Below are 20,369 nucleotides of genomic sequence, written 5' to 3'. Positions count from 1 at the left end.
CGCTCCGCCGCTGCCGGAGAGAGACGACGACGACGGCGACGAGGACGAGGCCGACGAGGACGAGGACGACGCACGGGACGGGCGTACCGCGGTGTCAGCGAACCCATTTCGTCGCTCGCGCGAGATCGTTGGACGACAGGCGTGTCGATCGCGTAGCCGAGTGTCGCATTTCGCGTTCGCGAGAATCGTTTCGTTACGCTTTTGTGCATCTCCTCGAAACACCTCTCGTCCAGAGGGTGGGAGCGAGACAGAAAAAGAAAGGGCGAAAGAGAGAGAGGAAGGGGGGAGAGAGAGAGAGAGAGAGAGAGAGAGAGAAGCGCCCTGGCCACTCGCCAAGGATCGTCCTGTACGTTCCCTTCTGTCACTTTCGTGCCGAGACCGATACGGATCTCGCGGCGGCCTCCCGACCGATGTCTTGTCGACGGATTCAACCCGGTGACGGTACTACGATCGTGTTGTGCGTCCGTTGTTAGTTGTGCATCATGTGATTGCTTCCCGAGGGTATTATCTACGCCACGGTGACGGATACTCCGTGTGAAGGTTAGTTGCACCGAGTTTTGTGTCCTTGTGTCCTTTGGGGCGGTAGTTGCGATCGAACGGCTCCTGCATTTTTATACAAATCGTCGATTTTCCCGTTAGAGTCTGTCGACCCGATCGCAACGATCGCACTGATAAGCCTTATCTTGATCATTGCTCACTCTTTCCTCCTTTGTGTCCCTTACCAGAGATTTCTTTTATTTATTGTTAGTTATTTTTTAATTGTATCTTGTCTGTGTGTGTTAACAATGAAAGGAGTATAGGTTACGATATTTAAAAAGAGAAGGAAGAGATGGGTAAAATGGTGTGGGTATAAAAGGATTAGATTTTTAAATGTATTTTTATTATCACCTGTTCCTTTCTACGTCATAACCTCAATTATTATAAGCACAACACACATTCATAATTTTATATATACAATTTATATTTATACAGTAAAATATAAAATATATACATATATATTTTATATATACAATTAATCGTAACTTAAATTTAATTATAATATCGATAGAAATGAAAATTTCGAATCCATCAGTTTTTGGCACATGATTCAGCGAATTCGCGAATCACTCAACATTATCAATTATAGTGCTACGTATAAAGGAGAAAAAAGAAAATTCAGTCAAGTTACGGTGCATTCGAGAAAAAAATAAAAATTTAATATCATTATTAAGTATAAATTTGCTTTTCTAAACAGCTGTTATAAGGAATGTACTCCGGATAACGTAGGTTTGGAATTTTCGAGTAATGTTAAAGAAATCATTTTTTAGTGACAACTATTAAAAATATATATATAAATATATATATATAAATCTCATACATCTCGTCACACAATAATTCTGCTGCCTCTTTTTCTCTTTATTAATTACACTAACATTTTCGGTTTCATAAATATAACAGTATATAAAATGTCTTGGGCACATACTTTCTATCGTTTTACGGAATTTAATTTATAGTTGACATTTTCTTAACAAAAACATTAAGCGCTAATATTTTTCAAATTAGGAGCGATTGTAAAGTTTATGAAAATATGAAAATTGCAGAAAATATAAAAATACACGATAAAACTTTTTTTCTTTGTTTAAAGTTTCAAATATATTTTAATAAAAATTTAATTTTTCAGATTTTCTCTCTTATAAACATATATATTTAATTAATATTAAAGTTGTGAGAAAAGATGATTAAATCAAATTTTTATTGAAAAGAAGTAGTCATTAAATTTCTAAAAATAAAGAAATTGCAAAAATGAAGAAAAAAATTAAAAAGAAATGTAAAGAACATGTTTAAAATGAATTGATTTAAAAGAACAAATTTAAAATTATTAATTCTATTAAAAGATTCTATTTAATCTTATACATTATTGGCATACTTTTTTAAAAAATATTTTCCGTTTTTCTCGAAATAAAATAGACATACATATATTCACATGTGAGAGAACAAGAACTGAATTAAAAATTATGACTGAAAAGAGCAGGTCTAATGTCTGTACAAGGGACCCATAGGGTGATCAACTATATCAAGCTTTGATTGGCTATTCAATCGGCTAGCGATATTCTTCCCCCCATTGCACACGATCCTCTGCATCATACAATCGTAGCTGTAATAAAGATACAGAAGAGAGATTAAAGGCTAACCGACGTTGGTGCAACCGGCTCGACTTCGTGGTTGCCTTTTGTCCCATTCCGGATAGTAGTCGATAGTTTTCCCTTACCGACCTGTTCCTGAGTCATTCTTATAGGGTATCCGGAGGTACCTGAAATCATCAAGCAGTTTTGTCCTTGATTTTTTTTTTTTTTTTTTTTTTATATTTTTTATTGTAGAATCTTGATAAATTATAATTGAGAATATATATTGTAATGCAGGCATAATTAATCATTCTATGTTTAAAAATGTCTCAAATATTATATAATCTGGGCTTAAATATCATCTGTGAAATATATTCGATGCTTTTTGCGAAATTCGTCATTAATATGATTAATTGTAAATCTGCAAATATTATAAGAGACAAAACATTACGTAGACGTAATCATTATAATCAATGATAGCAACAAATAATTTTATTATTAATTCATAGTTTCTTACAAATGTATTTCATTTTTTAAAATTCGTCATTATTATTATTATAATGACGAATAATATTATTATTATTATATTATTACTATTATACATTTATTACTTATTATTGCCATTATTATTCAATCGATTTAATTAATTCATGTTATAATTTCTATTAATATATTACTATATATATATATATTTTTAAATTTTATTTAATTCATTAAATTTATATTATAATTATTATTTTTGTTAATGTATAAATACTTTGAGATATACAAATTAACGAAGTGTATTAATGTGAAAAACGCGTTACGTAAAAATTTGAATGTCAAAGGTCGTCGATCAACTTCTAATGAGAATCTAATGTGATTATGACTGGAAAGACCACACACATTTAATATAATAAATAATCGTCTTTATTCCTAGAACTGAAAGATCGATTCGTACACGCATCGAGCAGTAAATTAATAGCAACGAATACATATAAGACGATTTTAATAATAGAATAATTAGGCTATTTTAATAATAGAACAATTAGGCGATTTTAATAATAGAATAATTAGGCGATTTTAATAATAGAACAATAGAATAATTAATTTTTTCTAACGCGAATTATTTCATCTTGTTTGTCATCAAGATATATAAGATTTCTAATAAACATTGTCGTCAATATTTGAATCGCGTCTTATTGTTAGCGAATCACAGCGTGAATTGATAATATTCTATCTAAAATAATCGTGAATATTAGTAAGAAATTACAGCGGTTATGTACGTGTGTGTGTTGTCTGTCTGGTATTTATTTATTTTATTCTTTATTTATTCAACAGTTGCCGAGTTGCGGCAACCTAGAGATCAATAACCGGATCACATTTAAGATAAATATAACGCAAATATATCGGTGATCTCGTCGGAGACGAGAAGGCAGAGACGGAAACTCGATCTGCACACGTTTATATAATGCGAAATGTGATTTTGAAAAGATCTATCGGTAGTATTTTATACAAATGTGCATATTTTCTGTGATTCAAGACACTTTTTCAGATATAAAAACAATATTAAATATTTTACATTTATGAAACTACATATCGCTTAACGTAATAGCAACCGCGGAATATACATATATACTATATAGATCGATATAAATAGTTTTTAAAAATACTTAAAAAATAATTGAAAATCGATAATTATAGCATATACTGTTTATTGATTTGTTTATTTACATATATGAGGGGTTATATCGTAAATCATTATATATAAAATATATTCAAAAAAGATTTGTCTATTTCTAAATAGATTTATCGCGTTACTAAGACAAGTGTTTAATTATATCTCAATTTGAATAAGCTTGAGAATAATTATAGTTAACGATATATTCTTTTGTCCCCTTAGAATTTATAGTCTTACCTGTAATACAATTTCTCCCTACTATTCAAATGTCGTTTCAGCCACACAATTGCTATAGGGCAGACAAGAATAATGGCGATCGCGGAATAATTCAATATTGAAAGAACATTATTGCAACATTAAAGGATAGAACTTCAGAGAGAAATAATGAAAAATAAATTAAATTATTGTTTTTCAATTGATTTTAAGTAGATTTATCTTAAAGCTAAAATTTTTTTTTAGAATATTTAAAAAAAGCTCTTTTTCTGGAAGCGTCAAATCAATGTCTTCCTTTTTTCCAAAATCAGGTCATATCAGAAATATATTCCTGTATCGAAAAACTAAATTAAGCCTATAAATTAGGATCTAAAAATGATTTCTATATTTTACCATGAAACGAATTATATTATTACTAGAAATAATACTGTTGCATTTTTATCAACGACTGTTCTTTTTTTTTTTAACACGTCCGGAAATTATGAAAGACGTAAAAGTAAAAAAAGATACTCTCGTATGCAGCGTCCTTTTTTACTTTTACGTCTTTCATAACAGTTAGTTAAAACCGCCAATCCGAACTGCATGTGCTCAACGGAGTTATTAATATCAAGTATGTTAGCGCGATTGAGATTAATCCTTCCGGCGCGAAATATCAATCAAGATCGATACCGCGTGACGGATGTGTATAAGATCTGGGCTACGAGTGTTCTCTCTCGCAACCGCGAGAACATCAGCGCTTTACATCGGCATCGCATTGCTAAGTCGTAACAAAGCAGCGTGGTACACGTGTACCTCGTTAAATAATGCATCCACCGTTCCTTCCATTCACGTGGCAATACTTACGTGGACGTTTGTCGTCGCGTCTCGAACTCTATATCGCTCTGTTGCGGCGGGATGCGCGCATTCTCGTTCTATAGCCGATCGTCGCGACTTGTTCTCATTTCGATGTGATAAACGGGGTATAGTGCGTTTCGCGTCGCGAAAGCTCGCCGTCATTTACCATTTTTTTTCCGCGATCCGTGGACGTCGAAGAAATCCTTGGCGAACATTTCGACGGTCCATTTTCGATGACCCATGGCGAGGTAGCGCGATATATGTCGATTTTCTTCTCGCGCGACCGAACGTAAGGTAAATCTTCGATTCTTGTGAAAATAGTGCGCTCAGAAAGGAGAAAGGAAATGTGCAGAACATCTATGTGTTCCGTTTTTTTGTGAGACCGTTGTCTTCTTATTATCGTTTCTTTAGACTCTTTGGAATATAGTATATAATTGTCGCATATGAAACATATTGATCACAGTGAAAGTGATTAATTGATGTTTTTATAAAATAATTGCGAATCACGGTTAACTATATAATAAAAAATGTTAATTGATATTACAAAAAAAAAACGATGATGTTATAAAAACAATGCAATTAATGTGTTTACTTTCATAAAATTGTCAGTGAATGAAAAGACGTTTGATCTTCTTACATTTGTCAATCTTTCTTCGTGGAATTTTGTGCAGCAATAGGACATTAGATCTTTAATCTGCAAGTCATAGAACAGAATTATAGTGTTGCTCTCTCTTCAACATATTGATTTTATAGAGCAGTTGATCAAGTTTCGAGACACACGAGCATATAGCGTGACGTAGCGTCAGTTTTACTGACGACGAACATAAGGGAGATTTCCGTGGAACGAGAACGATTGCACGGTGAGGAAATGTTGTGTGTACACGACATTCGTCCCTTTAATTCCACGTCATAGAAAGGGATTAGTCGTTCTTTTTTCAAGGTACTAATTTTATCAAGTAAATAATTCATTTATAATATCTATGATGAAGCATATAATCATACTTTTTATGTATCGCAACGTCAACTTTTCCCATGCCTGTATTTTAGTGTTCAAATATTAAGTAATATTATATTCCATAATTGGATCACGCGTATAAATGTACAAACAGGATCTTCGCAAACATTTTCGTAAAATGGAATTAGGTTCTCATTTTCAGATATTGATTAAATCGAACAAATCGTATCAGAGTGAATTCAATAAAATCAAATTAAAATTCAGCAAATTTAGAATATTCTGCTGCTATGTATAATATAGGATCGAAATAAATAATGATTAACATTAAATATTCGGTTGAATAATTGACAATTTAATTATCCTACTTGTTTTAAATAAAACTTAATATTTAATTTAAAACTTAATATTTAATTATTTTGTATCTGTTTCGATCCATTAATTTAAGAGGCATTATTTATATCTTTCCTTCTCTAGATTTATATATTTATGCGCGCAATTAAAAATTTTACTACCTTATATTATATTAATTTATATTTAATTTGTTGTTATTATACAGTATAGCTTTCGTGGTAGAGAGACTACTTTAATGTGTATTGTGTTTGTACAATATTATTTTTCAATTCTCTTTGTTTAAAGCACTTTCTAAGTAAATAAATCCCTAGTCTTCTACTTATCTTATTTTTTTATCCGTTGAATTATCTGTTATCTTTTTTTATCCCTACTTTTCATGTTTCGTGCTTTATGGTCGGACACGTGGTTTGTGCTACTTTACGTTACTTTATGTACCGATCTACTTTTAATATTCGCGTACAATATCATTCGCGGTTATTACCTCAACGAGGTACGTGGTTCTCTCTTCCGTTTTTTTTTTAAATTAATTTAATAATATCGTACACAGATTATCGTATAACCTATATTTCTCCTACGCTAGATTTCACGCAATTTGTTATTTTACGGTCGCAAAATAACTAGTTAAAAAAAAACTTGAACGCGTATTATTGGTTGGCTGGATGCAAACAAATTTATTAAGTTAAATTTATTAAGAGAGGATTACAATTCACAATCCCACGCACATATTGTATTTCAACACAATTTATCGATTTCATAATGTGCTTAAATTACGTATCTTTTCATGATAGTAAATTATTTCCTCTGAGAAACAATAAAAATCTTCAAATTAATAGATTAATTATTATAATTGATGCTACATATAACTTTACAATATCAATAATAATAATGCAATATGATAATGCGAAATGATTGAATCTCAATTTAAATATTATTGATATTGAAATAATTAAAAATATATCTGATCTTTTAATTATATACGATATTATTTTACATCAATATAGTGTGTACGATTGGATTTACAATTATAATTTAACAACTCAATTATATTTTCTGATGTGATCGAAAAAAAAAGTAAGACGTCCTTGCAAAGAAAATTTAAGAAATTCGCGCGCAAGACCGCCTTCTTGCATATTTCAACGTGAGTATAACGAAAGTATGTCCGTATATTTTCCAGGATGCAGGAACCGTCGTTCCCGCGCCGAAAAGGGCTCCTCACCCCAGTGTCGGTGGTGTTGGTGCTGCTGATACTACCATTCGTCGAACCCTCTGCAAACGGTGAGTCACTTATATCAACGCATCGCGTATATGTATGCGTGCGTGTGTGTGTATGTCGTGTGTAAATATGTATATCTCGATCTCGCCGAGCATGCCTCACCGTCTTCGATAATGCGCGAACAACGAATAGCAAATAATTACGTCTACTCTCGTCTTCGTATATGCGCGTCCTTGAATGCCACTTATGTGAATCGTCTTCTTTTCATATGCCAACGTATCGTGATGTTTGCTGTCACTTTAAACCTTTAAGATCTGTCTCGTCAATGATGTCAAGCGCAGTATTATCGAATGAAGTCACCAAGTCGGTGCGATGAACATGAATTTTTAAGATTGCTGTTTATTTTGCTATATAGTTGCGTGTTTTTTTCCAATTACATGCTAAAGTTAAAAAGTACAATAAAAAAAAAGAATTTTTCGTAAAATTTACAAAAGTGATTTCTCGACAATTCTGCTAAATTGCTCTCTGTAATTAACCTATATTAATCTAAAATTTGACGTTTAAATTTAGCTTTTATTTATTGTCTTTGTGATCATACGATTAAATAAAATAGCGATATTAATCATTGGAATTTTTTTTATTAAATTTATTCGCACAAAAATGTAACGGCAAAATTCACGGTATTCAGAAATAAACGCGCATCTGGATAAATTGAATGGTATTTTTCGTTGAGGACTGAAATTATTTTTTTCTATATCAGAATTTGATTTATCGTTCGCCAAGCGACATTTTTTTGTCATTTTGGAAGCTAACGTTAAATAGCAGAATAATCATGATTCATATCAAGAGTTTAGTTTAAGTAATCTTAAAATTAACACCCAAAGAGTTTTTATTTAATAAATTTTATTTATTACTCATTTTCACGCGATCATTTCTGAAGGAGAATATAACACGCCAAGAATCCCTTTCTCTTAATGAGTTATCGCCCAAGAACTATTCATGGACCTCGACATTGTTGTCAAGGGAAAAGTCATTTCGGTCTCAGAAATATTACCACGTGGACAACCAAATGCACCTAACACACGTCATACGAAGAGAGCATATTTAAATGTAGACTCGAGAACACTCTACTTCCGTTAAGAAGTCTATTCGTCATGTTTTTCCCGTAGTTATCATCGTCTGCTTACTGCTTTTCTCGTGTCTCTCGCACGTCTCTCCATCCGATTTGGACTCTCTTACGCGCGAGACTCGCAGATGAGACTCCGCGCGCTCGTTAGCTCGTTAACGAGTGGTCTCCTCTGCTTTCTACGGCTTCACGCCTTCCTCTCGTCAGGCCTCTCTTAAAAAGAGCTGTTAACCACGCGTTCGAAGAGAGAGACGCGGGATGCACAAAACCACCGCCGCCTGTCGAGCGGCTGTCCTCGCGTCCGCGGTATCTGTCGCCGCTTTTTTTTCATCGCCGAAGACGAACACGATAGAGAATGAGAGCGAGAAAGAAAGTATGTGTATATGGATGTATGAGAAAGAGGGAGAGAGAGAAAAAAAAGAGAGGGTCGAGAAGCGAAATGTCCTATTTTCCCCTTCCTCGGGCCGCAGATAAATGATGTTCCTCCGACGAAAGATGCGTGTCTAAAACGGTCGACGGCTCTTCCTCGCCCTTCTTCCTTTTTGCCCGTGTTCCACGTTGCTCTGGCTGCTTGGTTCGCCGTGTACGATGCACGTGCGCACACCGTTTGACACATATAAGGTGTACCTCCATTAGAATTGATCTTTCTTAGATTTAATTATAGCCAGACACCCCGAATACCCGATAATCGACTTACGAACGATCGAAGACGAAAGTTTATTTTTATTAATTTTTTTTTTTTTCGGGGATTAAAAAAATTCAGAGTGTGACTCGAGAGGACGAAATTTCATTGCTCATTAAAATTTAAGTAACCGTCGCTTTTCTGACGACTTCTGAATATTTTAGCGCACTAATTAGGGATGATTAATGTCCGCTGTTACTTTAATGGTCTTTCCCACGAAATTTCCCCTCGGAAAACAGCGACTACATTTTCGCCGATGTGTCCGTCATTAATATTAAGGCCAGATCGGTTCTCTGGGACACCCCGTAGACGTTGTCGCGTGTGTATCTCATTTCCCTTCGCGCACCCTCCGTCCCGTTCCTCCGCCCTCTCTTCCCCGGCTATTTCTGACATTCGCCACCGTTCGCGTCGTCGAGGAAGCAACCACCCCGAAATGTACGCGCGCGTTCGATCGAACGCACTAAACATCGCGGCGCCGGTAAATATACGCGCTGCCGAACACTTGGACCTTAACCCTTCGGCTAAGAGCGTTTATCTACCCTCAGGGGACCATGGCCTATAAGATCCATATTTTATGAAGAGCCCCCAAGGTACCAACAGACCGAAATGATTCCATTTCTCAAAATAGAAAAAGTCATTAATTCATGAAAGTCGGGTCGACATCAACTTTGAAGTTCAAATTTATTACACGTGCCGAAGAGCCAAATGTCGCTACTTGATTCTCATTAAATAATATTGCGTGAGATAAAAAAAAGTTCAGTATTATTTCAATGATAATTTATATATCACGTGTTTTTACCTCATCATTGATTGTATTTTAATAAAATTCCCTTTCTAAACAAAGCATGTTATTGACATTATTATCGCTTTTCCGCGATGTTGATTGGCTGTCTCGATTCACGTTGTGCGTTATATTCATAGCATCATTTGACAGTTTGTCCAAAATAAAATTAAATAAAATAATATAATGTTTTAAATAATATGTTATAATACTTTAAACTCGATTAATATTTTTGACAGCTATCAGCTGATTTCTGTTAAAAAATATTAATGTCGGATAAATTATTATAACATATTATATTACTTACAAAATATTATTATTTTAATTATAATAATATGTAGTAAATAATATAATATGTTATAATATATACTTATAATATATATATTGTCCGCGATATATTTTTTGACAGAAATCAGCTGATAAATGTCAAAACTATTAATCGAATTTAAATTATTAAAACATATTATTTAAAACATTATTATTTTATTTAATTTTCTTTTGGACAAACTGTCAAACTGTTAACCCTCGCGATGACAGCCTTTCGATGATATGAATATAACGCACAACGCAAATCGAGGCAGCTAATCAACATCGCGAAAAAGAGGCGACAACTACTTGCGAGAATCGACTTACCTTTTTTAGAAAGGGACTAGAAGTTCTAATCAGCTGATTAAAAAGTTAATTTGCTAATTAATTTTTAGAATAATAGTATATTATAAAAATTAAAATAATAATATGTTTTAAATAATATGTTATAATTCCTTAAACTGGATTATAATATTTTTGACAGTTATCAGCTGATTTCTGTCAAAAAATGTTAATCGAGTTTAAAGTATTATAACATATTATTTATAACATTAATATTTAAATTTTTATAACATATTTCTATTTTAAAATTTAATTAGCATATTAACGCTTTAATCAGCTGATTTCTGTCAAAAAATATTAATCAGGTTTAAACAAAATATAAAAATATCATTCTCTTTTATATAAAATCGTGGAATGGTGCGTGCGTAACGCGCGCTTCTGTTGTTCTAGTGTAATATACATCCTTTAATATTTTTTTATAATAATAATATTAAAATAATAAGATTTGCATTATTATATATTTTTCAGCACATATTTTTCTTCGATCGAATAAAGAGCATTAGAAAATCTCTTTCTCTTTTTTATAATGTAAACTAAATTTTTTTCTATATATTTTCGTATATTTATCTCGTGTAATTATTAGGGATTAGCCGCTTTATTTATCATAATATATACGTCTCATTTTGCTAAAATATCTTGGAAAATAATAAAGACTAACTTTATGCGGGACGCATCTGGCGAAATGACTCCCCAACCGATTAAAGCGCCTAAAGTGCTTAACGAAACTCTTCTGTCATTTAGAATCCCGAGAACGAAGGCGTTCAATCATCCACGACGGTTTGCTCTCTATCAGCCTAGCATTCTGCTTTGTATGTCTGAAAACGTTCCCGCGAGAACGTTCATGTCCTGTTGTCTGGCAACTTTTCACTAGATCATCTTGACGGCCGGTGACTAAGACAAACAGGCGACGAAGGTCGAGGAAATGATGAGCGAGATGCTGGATGCTGCGCGAGTCGTTAACTTTTTTTTTCTAACTCGTGCATTCCGAGCGTTGCTCCTCGCTTCGCTACGCGCACGCAATGCAACGCAATGTGGAACACTCATGGAACATTCAGTCCTATTTCTTCATTCTGAGTCTCACGCTCCGACCGCGGCAATCGTGATATTGGGCCCGATAGCAATTTTCTAATCGTCCGCTCTCCTCTTAATGAAAGCCCCGACCACGTGGAGCCTCTTAATTCTCCCAATCAAGCGAGCCTTCGCCTTTAGATTCTTCACCTGGGTCGAATGAACGTAGAGTTTAATCAAGAAGGAAATAATCTCTGTTTTCTCAAGTAGAAGGATCATTATATCCGACGAATCAACAATCAGGATGTTTTCACGATTTATCATGCGTTTCATAATGCATAAAATAAAACTCATTTGTGCGAGATCTGACTTTAGATTCATCCTACACTTACAATTAGAAGTACGTTTGTAACTCATGATTTATCTCGTATAATATATGTTAATATATAAAATATTAATAATATTTTTGAACATCAATGAAGTGTATTGCAAATTAAGTTTTGTGATTAATATTTTGGATTTTAATTTAAGAAGAGAGAGCGAGAAAGAGAGAGGGGGGGACTTAATTGTGAAAATATATTTAAATTTAGATCTTTTCCTCGATAATTTTGTTCGGAAAAAGTTTCGTTTTAACAACAAAAAATTTTTATTAAAAATTTAAGAGAAATTTATCAAATAATTCAAAACTAAACATGAGTAGCATTCTGTCAATGTTTTATTTGATTTGTTATATTATGTAATTTTAAGAATAATTGCATAGAACTGCTAGAATTAAGAAATTAAAACTTATCACAAAAAAATTGTTTTAATGAAAAATTCCTTCATGATTCAGGATCTTGCGAGTTTCCATCAAGTTGGGCGGGAGAATGGTACCAGTATGGCAAACCCTCACCACTATTCTCTATAAATACAACCGTTTTCGGAGATAAAGTTTGCGTCCAAAGAACGGACGACAAATATGTCGTTTTGTAAGTATTTCTTTATTTAAATATCAGAAGATATTAAATTAATCACTTTTTCGTCTTCAATTATATATATGGTTACGATTAACGACGGAAATTTTGCTTACAGTAATAGCTTGGATAACTGTTATCATTGTATGATTATCAACGGACGACATGAGAATGTTATTCAATATCGAGATAATGAAGGTACGTTCTTTCATCTTTTAAATTTATCTTTTAAATTAGATCGAGATTAGATATGCGATATCGCAGGCTTTTTACAAAAGTAGCCTTTTTATAAAACATTGAATCTTTACTGACTGGCTTTTTATAAAGAGGCTAAATATATGAAGAGCCTGTGCGACATATAGAAATAAGAAATCGTTAAAAAATGAAATAAAAATATTTTCTGCAGGCTTGTGTGACGAGCGACAGAAAAGTTTGGAAGAAATGTGCGGTCAGATCACCTCGGATGACACCCTCTATTCGATATTCCGAAAGCACTCCAAACCGATATCCTGCCCCTTCAGCGGGTCGTCGTTCACATTCACGTACAGTCGAAATTACCGCGAGTGTAACGCGCCTGTAAGTCTCGCGGAGAAATGTACAGACGAGAGTAAGCTTCTCCTCAAGTACCAGGCCTGTGCGGACATCGAAGGGACCGAGAGTTACAGTATGTTGATCGTTGCAAGATTTATTAATATTATTAATAATAAAATTTATAATAAAATGTATTTAAAAAATTATTGTCCGATTTAGAATAATGACTTAATACATTACATCATACTTTCATTGCAAATGTATAATTCTGTTTTATGACAGTTTTAAAAAAAGTTAAAAGTAATAATTAAATATTTTAAATAAACCTTTTTTTATCATACATAAAATTAAAATGTGTAAAGCTATTTTTTTACGTTCTATAAAATATATTTGATTGTCTGCAGTTGAGGAGCTACAATGCCTTGCCGTTTGGAATGATGGCCGAAATAAATATCTAATGGGAACCCTGAGACCGAGGAGCGTTCTGAGTGATGCAAAGATGTACAGGTGAAACATGTCATTTTAATTTCATGCAATGTATTATTCTCAAGGCCGTGACAGCAGCAGCTTTAGGTTGTTGCGATTTTGTCATAGCATACTGCGTGCATCGCATCAAATTCCTTATTTACGTCCGTTGCACCTGTACGCCAGATGTTTATGTACGCGGTTTCAGCATGCCACATTTTAGCATGCCACATTTTAGCATGATGTATACAACATTAGAAAACTATAGCTAGTATTGAGGCAAAATGAAAGATGATTAACCGCTTATTTGTCATCTTTCATGTAGCCATTATTGTCTTTCTCTTTTTATTACTTCCATGAGGTGCATATATATATATATATATATATATATATATATATATATATATATATGCTTATGAAAGAGCGATAGACTAATAAAAGAAGAAGAATAAAATATAGCTTTTGAAAAATTTGAGAAATCATCAAATAACACTTTTACAAACTTATAGGTGTTTTCTGTATGAAGAAAGGCTTCATCATCAGGGAAAGACGACGATTTGGCTTGCCCAGTCTGGCGATCCAACTTGTAATGGTTTAACTACTGTTTCTGAAGGTTCACCAACCATAAAGCTTACTAAAGGTAATTAGCAATCGCAAGCGATATAAAAATATCTTTTTCAAAATCAATAAAAATTTTTATTTAATCTTCCATATCCTTTTGTTAACAGTCGATAAAGACCACAATAAGTGTAAATATCCGGCCTGGGTAACTCAGCATCATGACTGGCACTCTCTCGACGGTACGAAGGACTATCATTTCACGAATAAGAACGCGACTCTGATAATAAAGGCGCGGGATGCCAATGGTGAAACGTTCCGTGAGGAAAAAATCGTTTGTTATACTTCAGAAAACTCGACCCTAAACGACATGCCAGGGAGTAAAGTGAAACTGACTGCTCATGTCACTAGCGGCTGGTGAGTAATTTCTCAACTTTCTTGTAGTTTTTAATACACGTTATATCAGTTTCGCCGATTGAATCTATTTTTACTTATGATTGCAGCGACACTGGTTACATTTGCATGATATTCCACAAAAGAGACAGTAATATTATCGAGATACAGCAATCAGGTGAATATACTTTGGATATGTCGCATTGAATTAAAAATCGATTGCGCAATATGTACAAAACATTTTTTTGTTTTTTTTTTATTGCAGATGAAAAATTGATTATGCCAGAAGATGTGTGCTCCATGTACGATCCTTCCACGAAGCCATATACGACCTTAATAAGTAAGTGCTAATCCATGTTGCGTCGCCGCTCATGAATATTGATATAAGAAACCGCATATTCCACGTTGTTACGTAGTTAGTGGGCGAACAGCAAAATGCATATGCAAATCACATCTATTTTCCGTCTACAGCCACGTGCTTGCATCAGAGAAAATGTCCTAATCCAGGACGATACGGGATCCCAGATTTTGCTCAGTCGCATGTGTTGTCGGGTGCCATGTCAAGGCAACAGCGGCGTAGCGACTTATTGAGGTCGATCGAGAGACGAACACCTCGGCATGACTCCGAGGATGTGGAATGCAAGACTATGGATATTCAAATAGGCTGCACCTCATTCAATCAAACCGAAATGATAATAGCCAATACGTGCAAACACGAGGAGATTGGTAAGTATGAATAAATTTGCACGGTCGCTTTTTATAATCTATAAGAGATGTGTCTGTGCACATACATAAAAGCAAGAAAACTACTAAAGACTTGATTTTTTTTGGCAGCCTATTTTTGTCGCGGCAGTTGGGAGGAGAAAGGAACGTGGTACACGATAGTGTCGCAACAGAATTCCGAATTCTCAGCCAACCTAGGGCAAACGTTTTGTTTTTCTATGCGTCTTGAAATTGTCAGAGTTTTGGCAAGAGGCAGCAGGCAGAAACAACAAGAGCAAGAATTATGGCTGTCTAGGCCATCGCGTACTTGTCAGAGAGAATCCAAGGATGAATATACATATAGACTGTCAAATCAAGGTAATTATAAAGATATTTTTACAATATTTATATAAGACAGCCGAAAAATGACAAACAGTTACTTGATCATGATTATTTTAATTAAAATTGTATACAAAATTTAATTGTAAGGAATTGTATGCAATTAAATGAAAATAACATTATAAGAAGGATACTTATAATATCGTAAATATTAAACGAATGAGACAGCTATAACAAAAAATAAATAGATAATATATATCTTACTAGAATAACGTAGTAATTTCTATTATAATATTGCGAAATAACTTTGTCATAGCTTTAAAATGTATTACATCAAGTTTAAACATTTTTGCAACAGTTTAAATATTCTAGATAAAGTATAAATATTCAATGCTTATATTATGTTACAGGGGTGTGCGAAGATTTAACAATGGCAGCTTCTAGCGCAGCGTTTATTCCATCGTTGTCCCACCCTTTGTTTATCTTAAGCATAGCAGCTTATGTCGCTATTAATACGCTACGCGTATTACTCTGGAGATGATCTGCAGCTATTACATAAGAACTTGAGGTACTATAATTTCCAGCACGAATTCTCAGGTATTGCGTGTTTCTGGAAGTGTATATAGCTTACATACAATTTAATAGCTATTGAACAATCGTTCAGCTATTAGTATGTAAGAACAATGCGGGAAGCGTGCAGCTAATGACTATTATCGACATATTAATTTCCGTTTCGATAAAAAAAAAGCCTAATTACGCAAATTAATAATCACAATTATTCTTAACGAGACTACTTGTACATGTTCGCGAGTTTTGTATACAATTATTTTTTTATAACATCGCTTATCGTAATTTATCGTGAACTATGATATTCTAAACACTTGCTTTAGAATATAAAATAGAAGAAAAAATTTTCTTTAAAATATAAAATACGGAATGGTATTTCGTATTTGAAACAAATTTATGTCGTACATATGTATTTGGAATACTCTATTTTAGCTCTGATAATACTTTTGAGGTTTACATAACTACACAGGAAAGTGTGTAGTTTTACGCGACAGCCTCAAATCACGACCACTTCTCAATATCTAAACTCGAAGACTTACATGTATATTCTTAAGTATTACCGCGCTACTGTAAATATGACCAGGGTATAAGTAATCGAGAGATTTCAATTGAGTTATTTTCGAGTGAAAATTGGGATATATACTATGTAATTACAATTTGACAGATTAAACTCGTATTTAATATAAAATAAAGTAAGGGACATAGGTTCTATCTCTTACCTAGTATATACAACAACTGTACATAATATAATTGAAATATTGTATAAAGACTGTTTTTAAAAGAGTATAACAAGTATACTGCTCATGATAATTGCATATTGTCATTGAAAGTGCGTGCATTTTCAAGGACATTCTCGAGATCGGCCTCGCAATCGAAGGTCCGCGGACGTATGACACTCGTGTTACATTATCGTTTATAAGTTCGTGAATCGGAATAATTCAAAGAATAAAACAAATAGAAAAAAAATTATTTTACGTCAGATTCTATAAAAATTGATCACACGCATTAATACGATATTTATCAAAGGTGCAACTAGATAAAATTTAAACTTCAAACTTGCAATTCTACCAAGACAATTTTAGTATAGAAGAGGCACGTTTTTCTCGACACATTTTTCTCCGAAGATTATTAGCTTCTGATTCTAAAATTAATAGTCTTAAAGTGTAGTCTTTGGAAAGTTGAAGATAAAAATCATTGCTCTGTCGCATTCACAAACTTATCAAACGATGCTGTGCATCGTCGAAGATTTTCGATAGGCATAACATATAGACGGCCGAGTGTGATACATTTGCGGATGCATTAAAACACGTCCTCGTCGCGTGTGAACATACATAGTGCTTTTGCATTTCTGGCACGGAGCTAGTGGATGTCGGAATAAATCAATCGCGAATCTCGTTGTTTTCTATTTATCATCGACGATAAACAATTCGGGATGTATCAAAATTCAAACATATGGCCTCACCAGCTTTCATCATTGTGCTCCAATATCGGCACGTTTCGATCCGCGCCAAGCTGGATTCATATATCACGATGAGATATTTCCTTTCGAATACCAGGTGATTTTTTTTTTTTTGCATTTTAATATATGCCTGTAATCTCGCACGAGAAACGTTACGCGTATTGTACAAATATCAGCGGGTCATTTGTGTACTTTTTTTTCCTATTGCATTTTCGCAAATTAAAATAGTATACAATTGTCACTAACAATTACTTACACATATAATCTAACGATAAATATCTATATCGTGTAAATCGAATGACTTCGAGAAATTTAATTTGTATATCTTTATCGTATCTCTCTATATTCCTTATGACGTACTTCAATATGCAAGTTTGAATGATATAAGACTTGTCATTTTTTTATTATAAACTCAATCTATTTCGCGTTTCGGAACATTTTCGTTTTAACGACAATGTGTGACGCTATTAATAATAAATCATATATTTTTATTGCAAACATTTTAACCGAAGAGCTAATATGTCTGAAGCGTTAAAAAGTTAAAAAATATTTATTAGTATAGCATTGATTATACGACATCCTGGAATCTTTGAAATTTATATTGATTCGAGTATTAAGCAAAAATAATAACATAATAATCTTTGCGATATTATGAACGAGGAAGGGAAGCCGAGAATACAGTCCATCACGCGAAGCTCAATAGTTTTCTATTTTTATCAAATGACACTCACACATATAATATACATATACACACACCGCAATTGTACATATATAAAGTTTTATTGATCATACGCATATATGTGTACACACAGATATATACAGATATATACTTGCATATATAAAGCCACACTAGTGTTAACTATAGGGGAAGCGAAAAAGCGATAGAAGAAAAAAAAGTACGTAGAGAAACTCGTGAATGCGCGAACATACGTTTTATTATCGCGTTTTAGTACGAATTTCTACATCTATTAACTCTGTGCGTATCCATCACATCTAGGCGTAAATGTGACAGCCAAAAGAGAAACGAAACTAAACTCTAAAAACACATTTTTATTGTATATATCGTATATTTTCTAAATAATGGACTGTTCCGGAATTCAGGAGATTTGTTGAAGTAAGCAAAAGTGTATGGATTCGAATTATATTAAATATTTGAGCATTTAAATAACGAAGAACAGATTCTTATTTTTATACAGATAGGATGGACTTATCGCGATGTCCTAATCTCCCCCTCACACACACGAAACTTCACACGGTAAGCGAAAATGTAGTCATATACATATGAGTAGATATTTTACACAAGTTTTATAATTATTGCATTTATATCGTTAGCATTTCTGAAAGTAAGAAGCAATTCTCGATTGTAGACGCCTAGTTCATTATCATCGCAAACACTTTTTATTACAATTATTAATATTTTCGCAGTATATATATATATATATATATATATATATATTATATTAATATTATATTATATTTTTTGTACGAACTCTATTGTTTTATACATATATACTATTTTGAGACACGAGATATCTAATAATAGTGATACAGGATGCATTCGCGGAGCTAGCTGGTGTTATTAAACACAATCGTGACATCACTATAGTAGAGTGTGGTATGTCATAACTTCGCTCTGCAAATGCTATTTTATTCGAAGTGCTGTAATGGTAGTGTTAGCGCTTGTAAACTCTGTGAATGCTAATTGACGCTGCTGAACACTGGTTCCTAAAAATCAAGATTTATTAAAATAATATTAATATTGATATTAATATTATTATTACTATTTATCATTATTTATTTATATTATCAATATTTATTTAAATATTTACATAATTATAATATTATAATATAAATAAAATATATAAATATAATATTATATAATATATAATATAAATATTTATTTAAATATTTAAATATATTATATTTATATTTAAATTAGGCCATAACTACGCTAATGTCGTTCATGGAGCTTACAATCGCCAGTCTTTTCCGAATGCTTGGCTCTCCGAACAGATCTCGTAGCGTTTGCATTTACAGCAAGCTCCCCGAATGCATCCACAGTGCAGGCCTTGTTACTTTATGCGCGTTTGAAAAATGCGAAGCAGAAACGACAACCGATATGCCTTAAATATACAATTTCTAATGCCTTATACGAATCACAAAAGTATGAACGGTTACTTTTACACACACACTGAAACGATTCCGCGTACAATTTCCTTTGACAAAATTCAGACAGAACTGATACACACTGCGTGCGTGCGTATATTAACGATATTAAATTATCACACCCCTACACAGCGTGAACGTACGATCCCCCTTCCCCATATAGTCGATATGCGACTGTATATTGAATTCCGGAAACAGATATTATACGATGTAACTCTAATACTTCTAAAGTAAGCTCTAATTTATAAGGCGTGGAAATGAATAATCGAAAATCGCGAGAAAAGCTCGCGCTTTCGAGAACGAAAGAGAGAGAGAGAGAAAGACACGATATAGAAAGAAAGAAAGAGAGACGATAACTCACGAATTTTGTACATCCACATGCGCACACGTATATTTTGTTTATTGCTGTGATGAATTATGTAATTATAAATATTAGCGTGTAAGGCGGTTTGAAAATGCGGCTTTTCTTGCCATTCTAATATAATTGCAAGCATTAATCACACTTCTCCCCCCTCCCCCCGCTGTTCGAATGTAAGCCTACTTGAAAAATCTTACGATTATGGAACGACCTATATTTATCCTCGATGTATTTAATTGTATCATATTTACGGCATACTTGTGAAGCGCCTTGGATAAACGACTCGTCCAGAAGGCGATTCGCCG

General features: G+C 33.3%; 1 protein-coding gene and 1 long non-coding RNA gene across 4 annotated transcripts in view; one reads left to right on the top strand and one right to left on the bottom strand.

The window, feature by feature from the left end:
• The first annotated feature begins 18 nt into the window (after positions 1–18).
• On the top strand, positions 19–18,708 carry LOC145942511 (uncharacterized). Of its 2 annotated transcripts, none has more exons than XM_083049323.1 (13): positions 19–540; positions 7,290–7,390; positions 12,406–12,541; positions 12,645–12,724; positions 12,933–13,190; positions 13,462–13,564; positions 14,032–14,162; positions 14,251–14,497; positions 14,584–14,651; positions 14,739–14,813; positions 14,945–15,199; positions 15,308–15,553; positions 15,925–18,708. In XM_083049323.1, the coding sequence occupies exons 2-13, from the start codon at positions 7,291–7,293 to the stop codon at positions 16,053–16,055; spliced, it is 1,830 nt and encodes a 609-aa protein (XP_082905449.1). In that variant the 5' UTR covers positions 19–540; position 7,290; the 3' UTR covers positions 16,056–18,708. The 2 variants fall into 2 exon arrangements, with proteins under 2 accessions (XP_082905449.1, XP_082905450.1); XM_083049324.1 differs by lacking the exon at positions 19–540 and adding an exon at positions 5,399–5,749.
• The window catches only part of LOC145942515 (uncharacterized), a 75,063-nt gene continuing 56,412 nt past the window's right edge, over positions 1,719–20,369 (bottom strand). The window contains exons 3-4 of one of the 2 annotated variants that reach the window (XR_014426366.1): positions 2,249–2,290; positions 1,719–2,134 (exon numbers count right to left, since the gene is read on the bottom strand). This is a non-coding gene — a long non-coding RNA (uncharacterized LOC145942515). Of the gene's footprint in view, positions 2,291–20,369 lie in introns of both variants that reach the window. The other variant, XR_014426368.1, reaches the window with a different exon arrangement.

Source organism: Prenolepis imparis, unplaced genomic scaffold, assembly GCF_030444845.1.
Source record: "Prenolepis imparis isolate NDT839.2.m4 unplaced genomic scaffold, iyPreImpa1.0 SCAF_11, whole genome shotgun sequence".
Classification (NCBI taxonomy): domain Eukaryota; kingdom Metazoa; phylum Arthropoda; class Insecta; order Hymenoptera; family Formicidae; genus Prenolepis; species Prenolepis imparis.
This window is presented reverse-complemented; position numbering and strand designations above follow the sequence as displayed.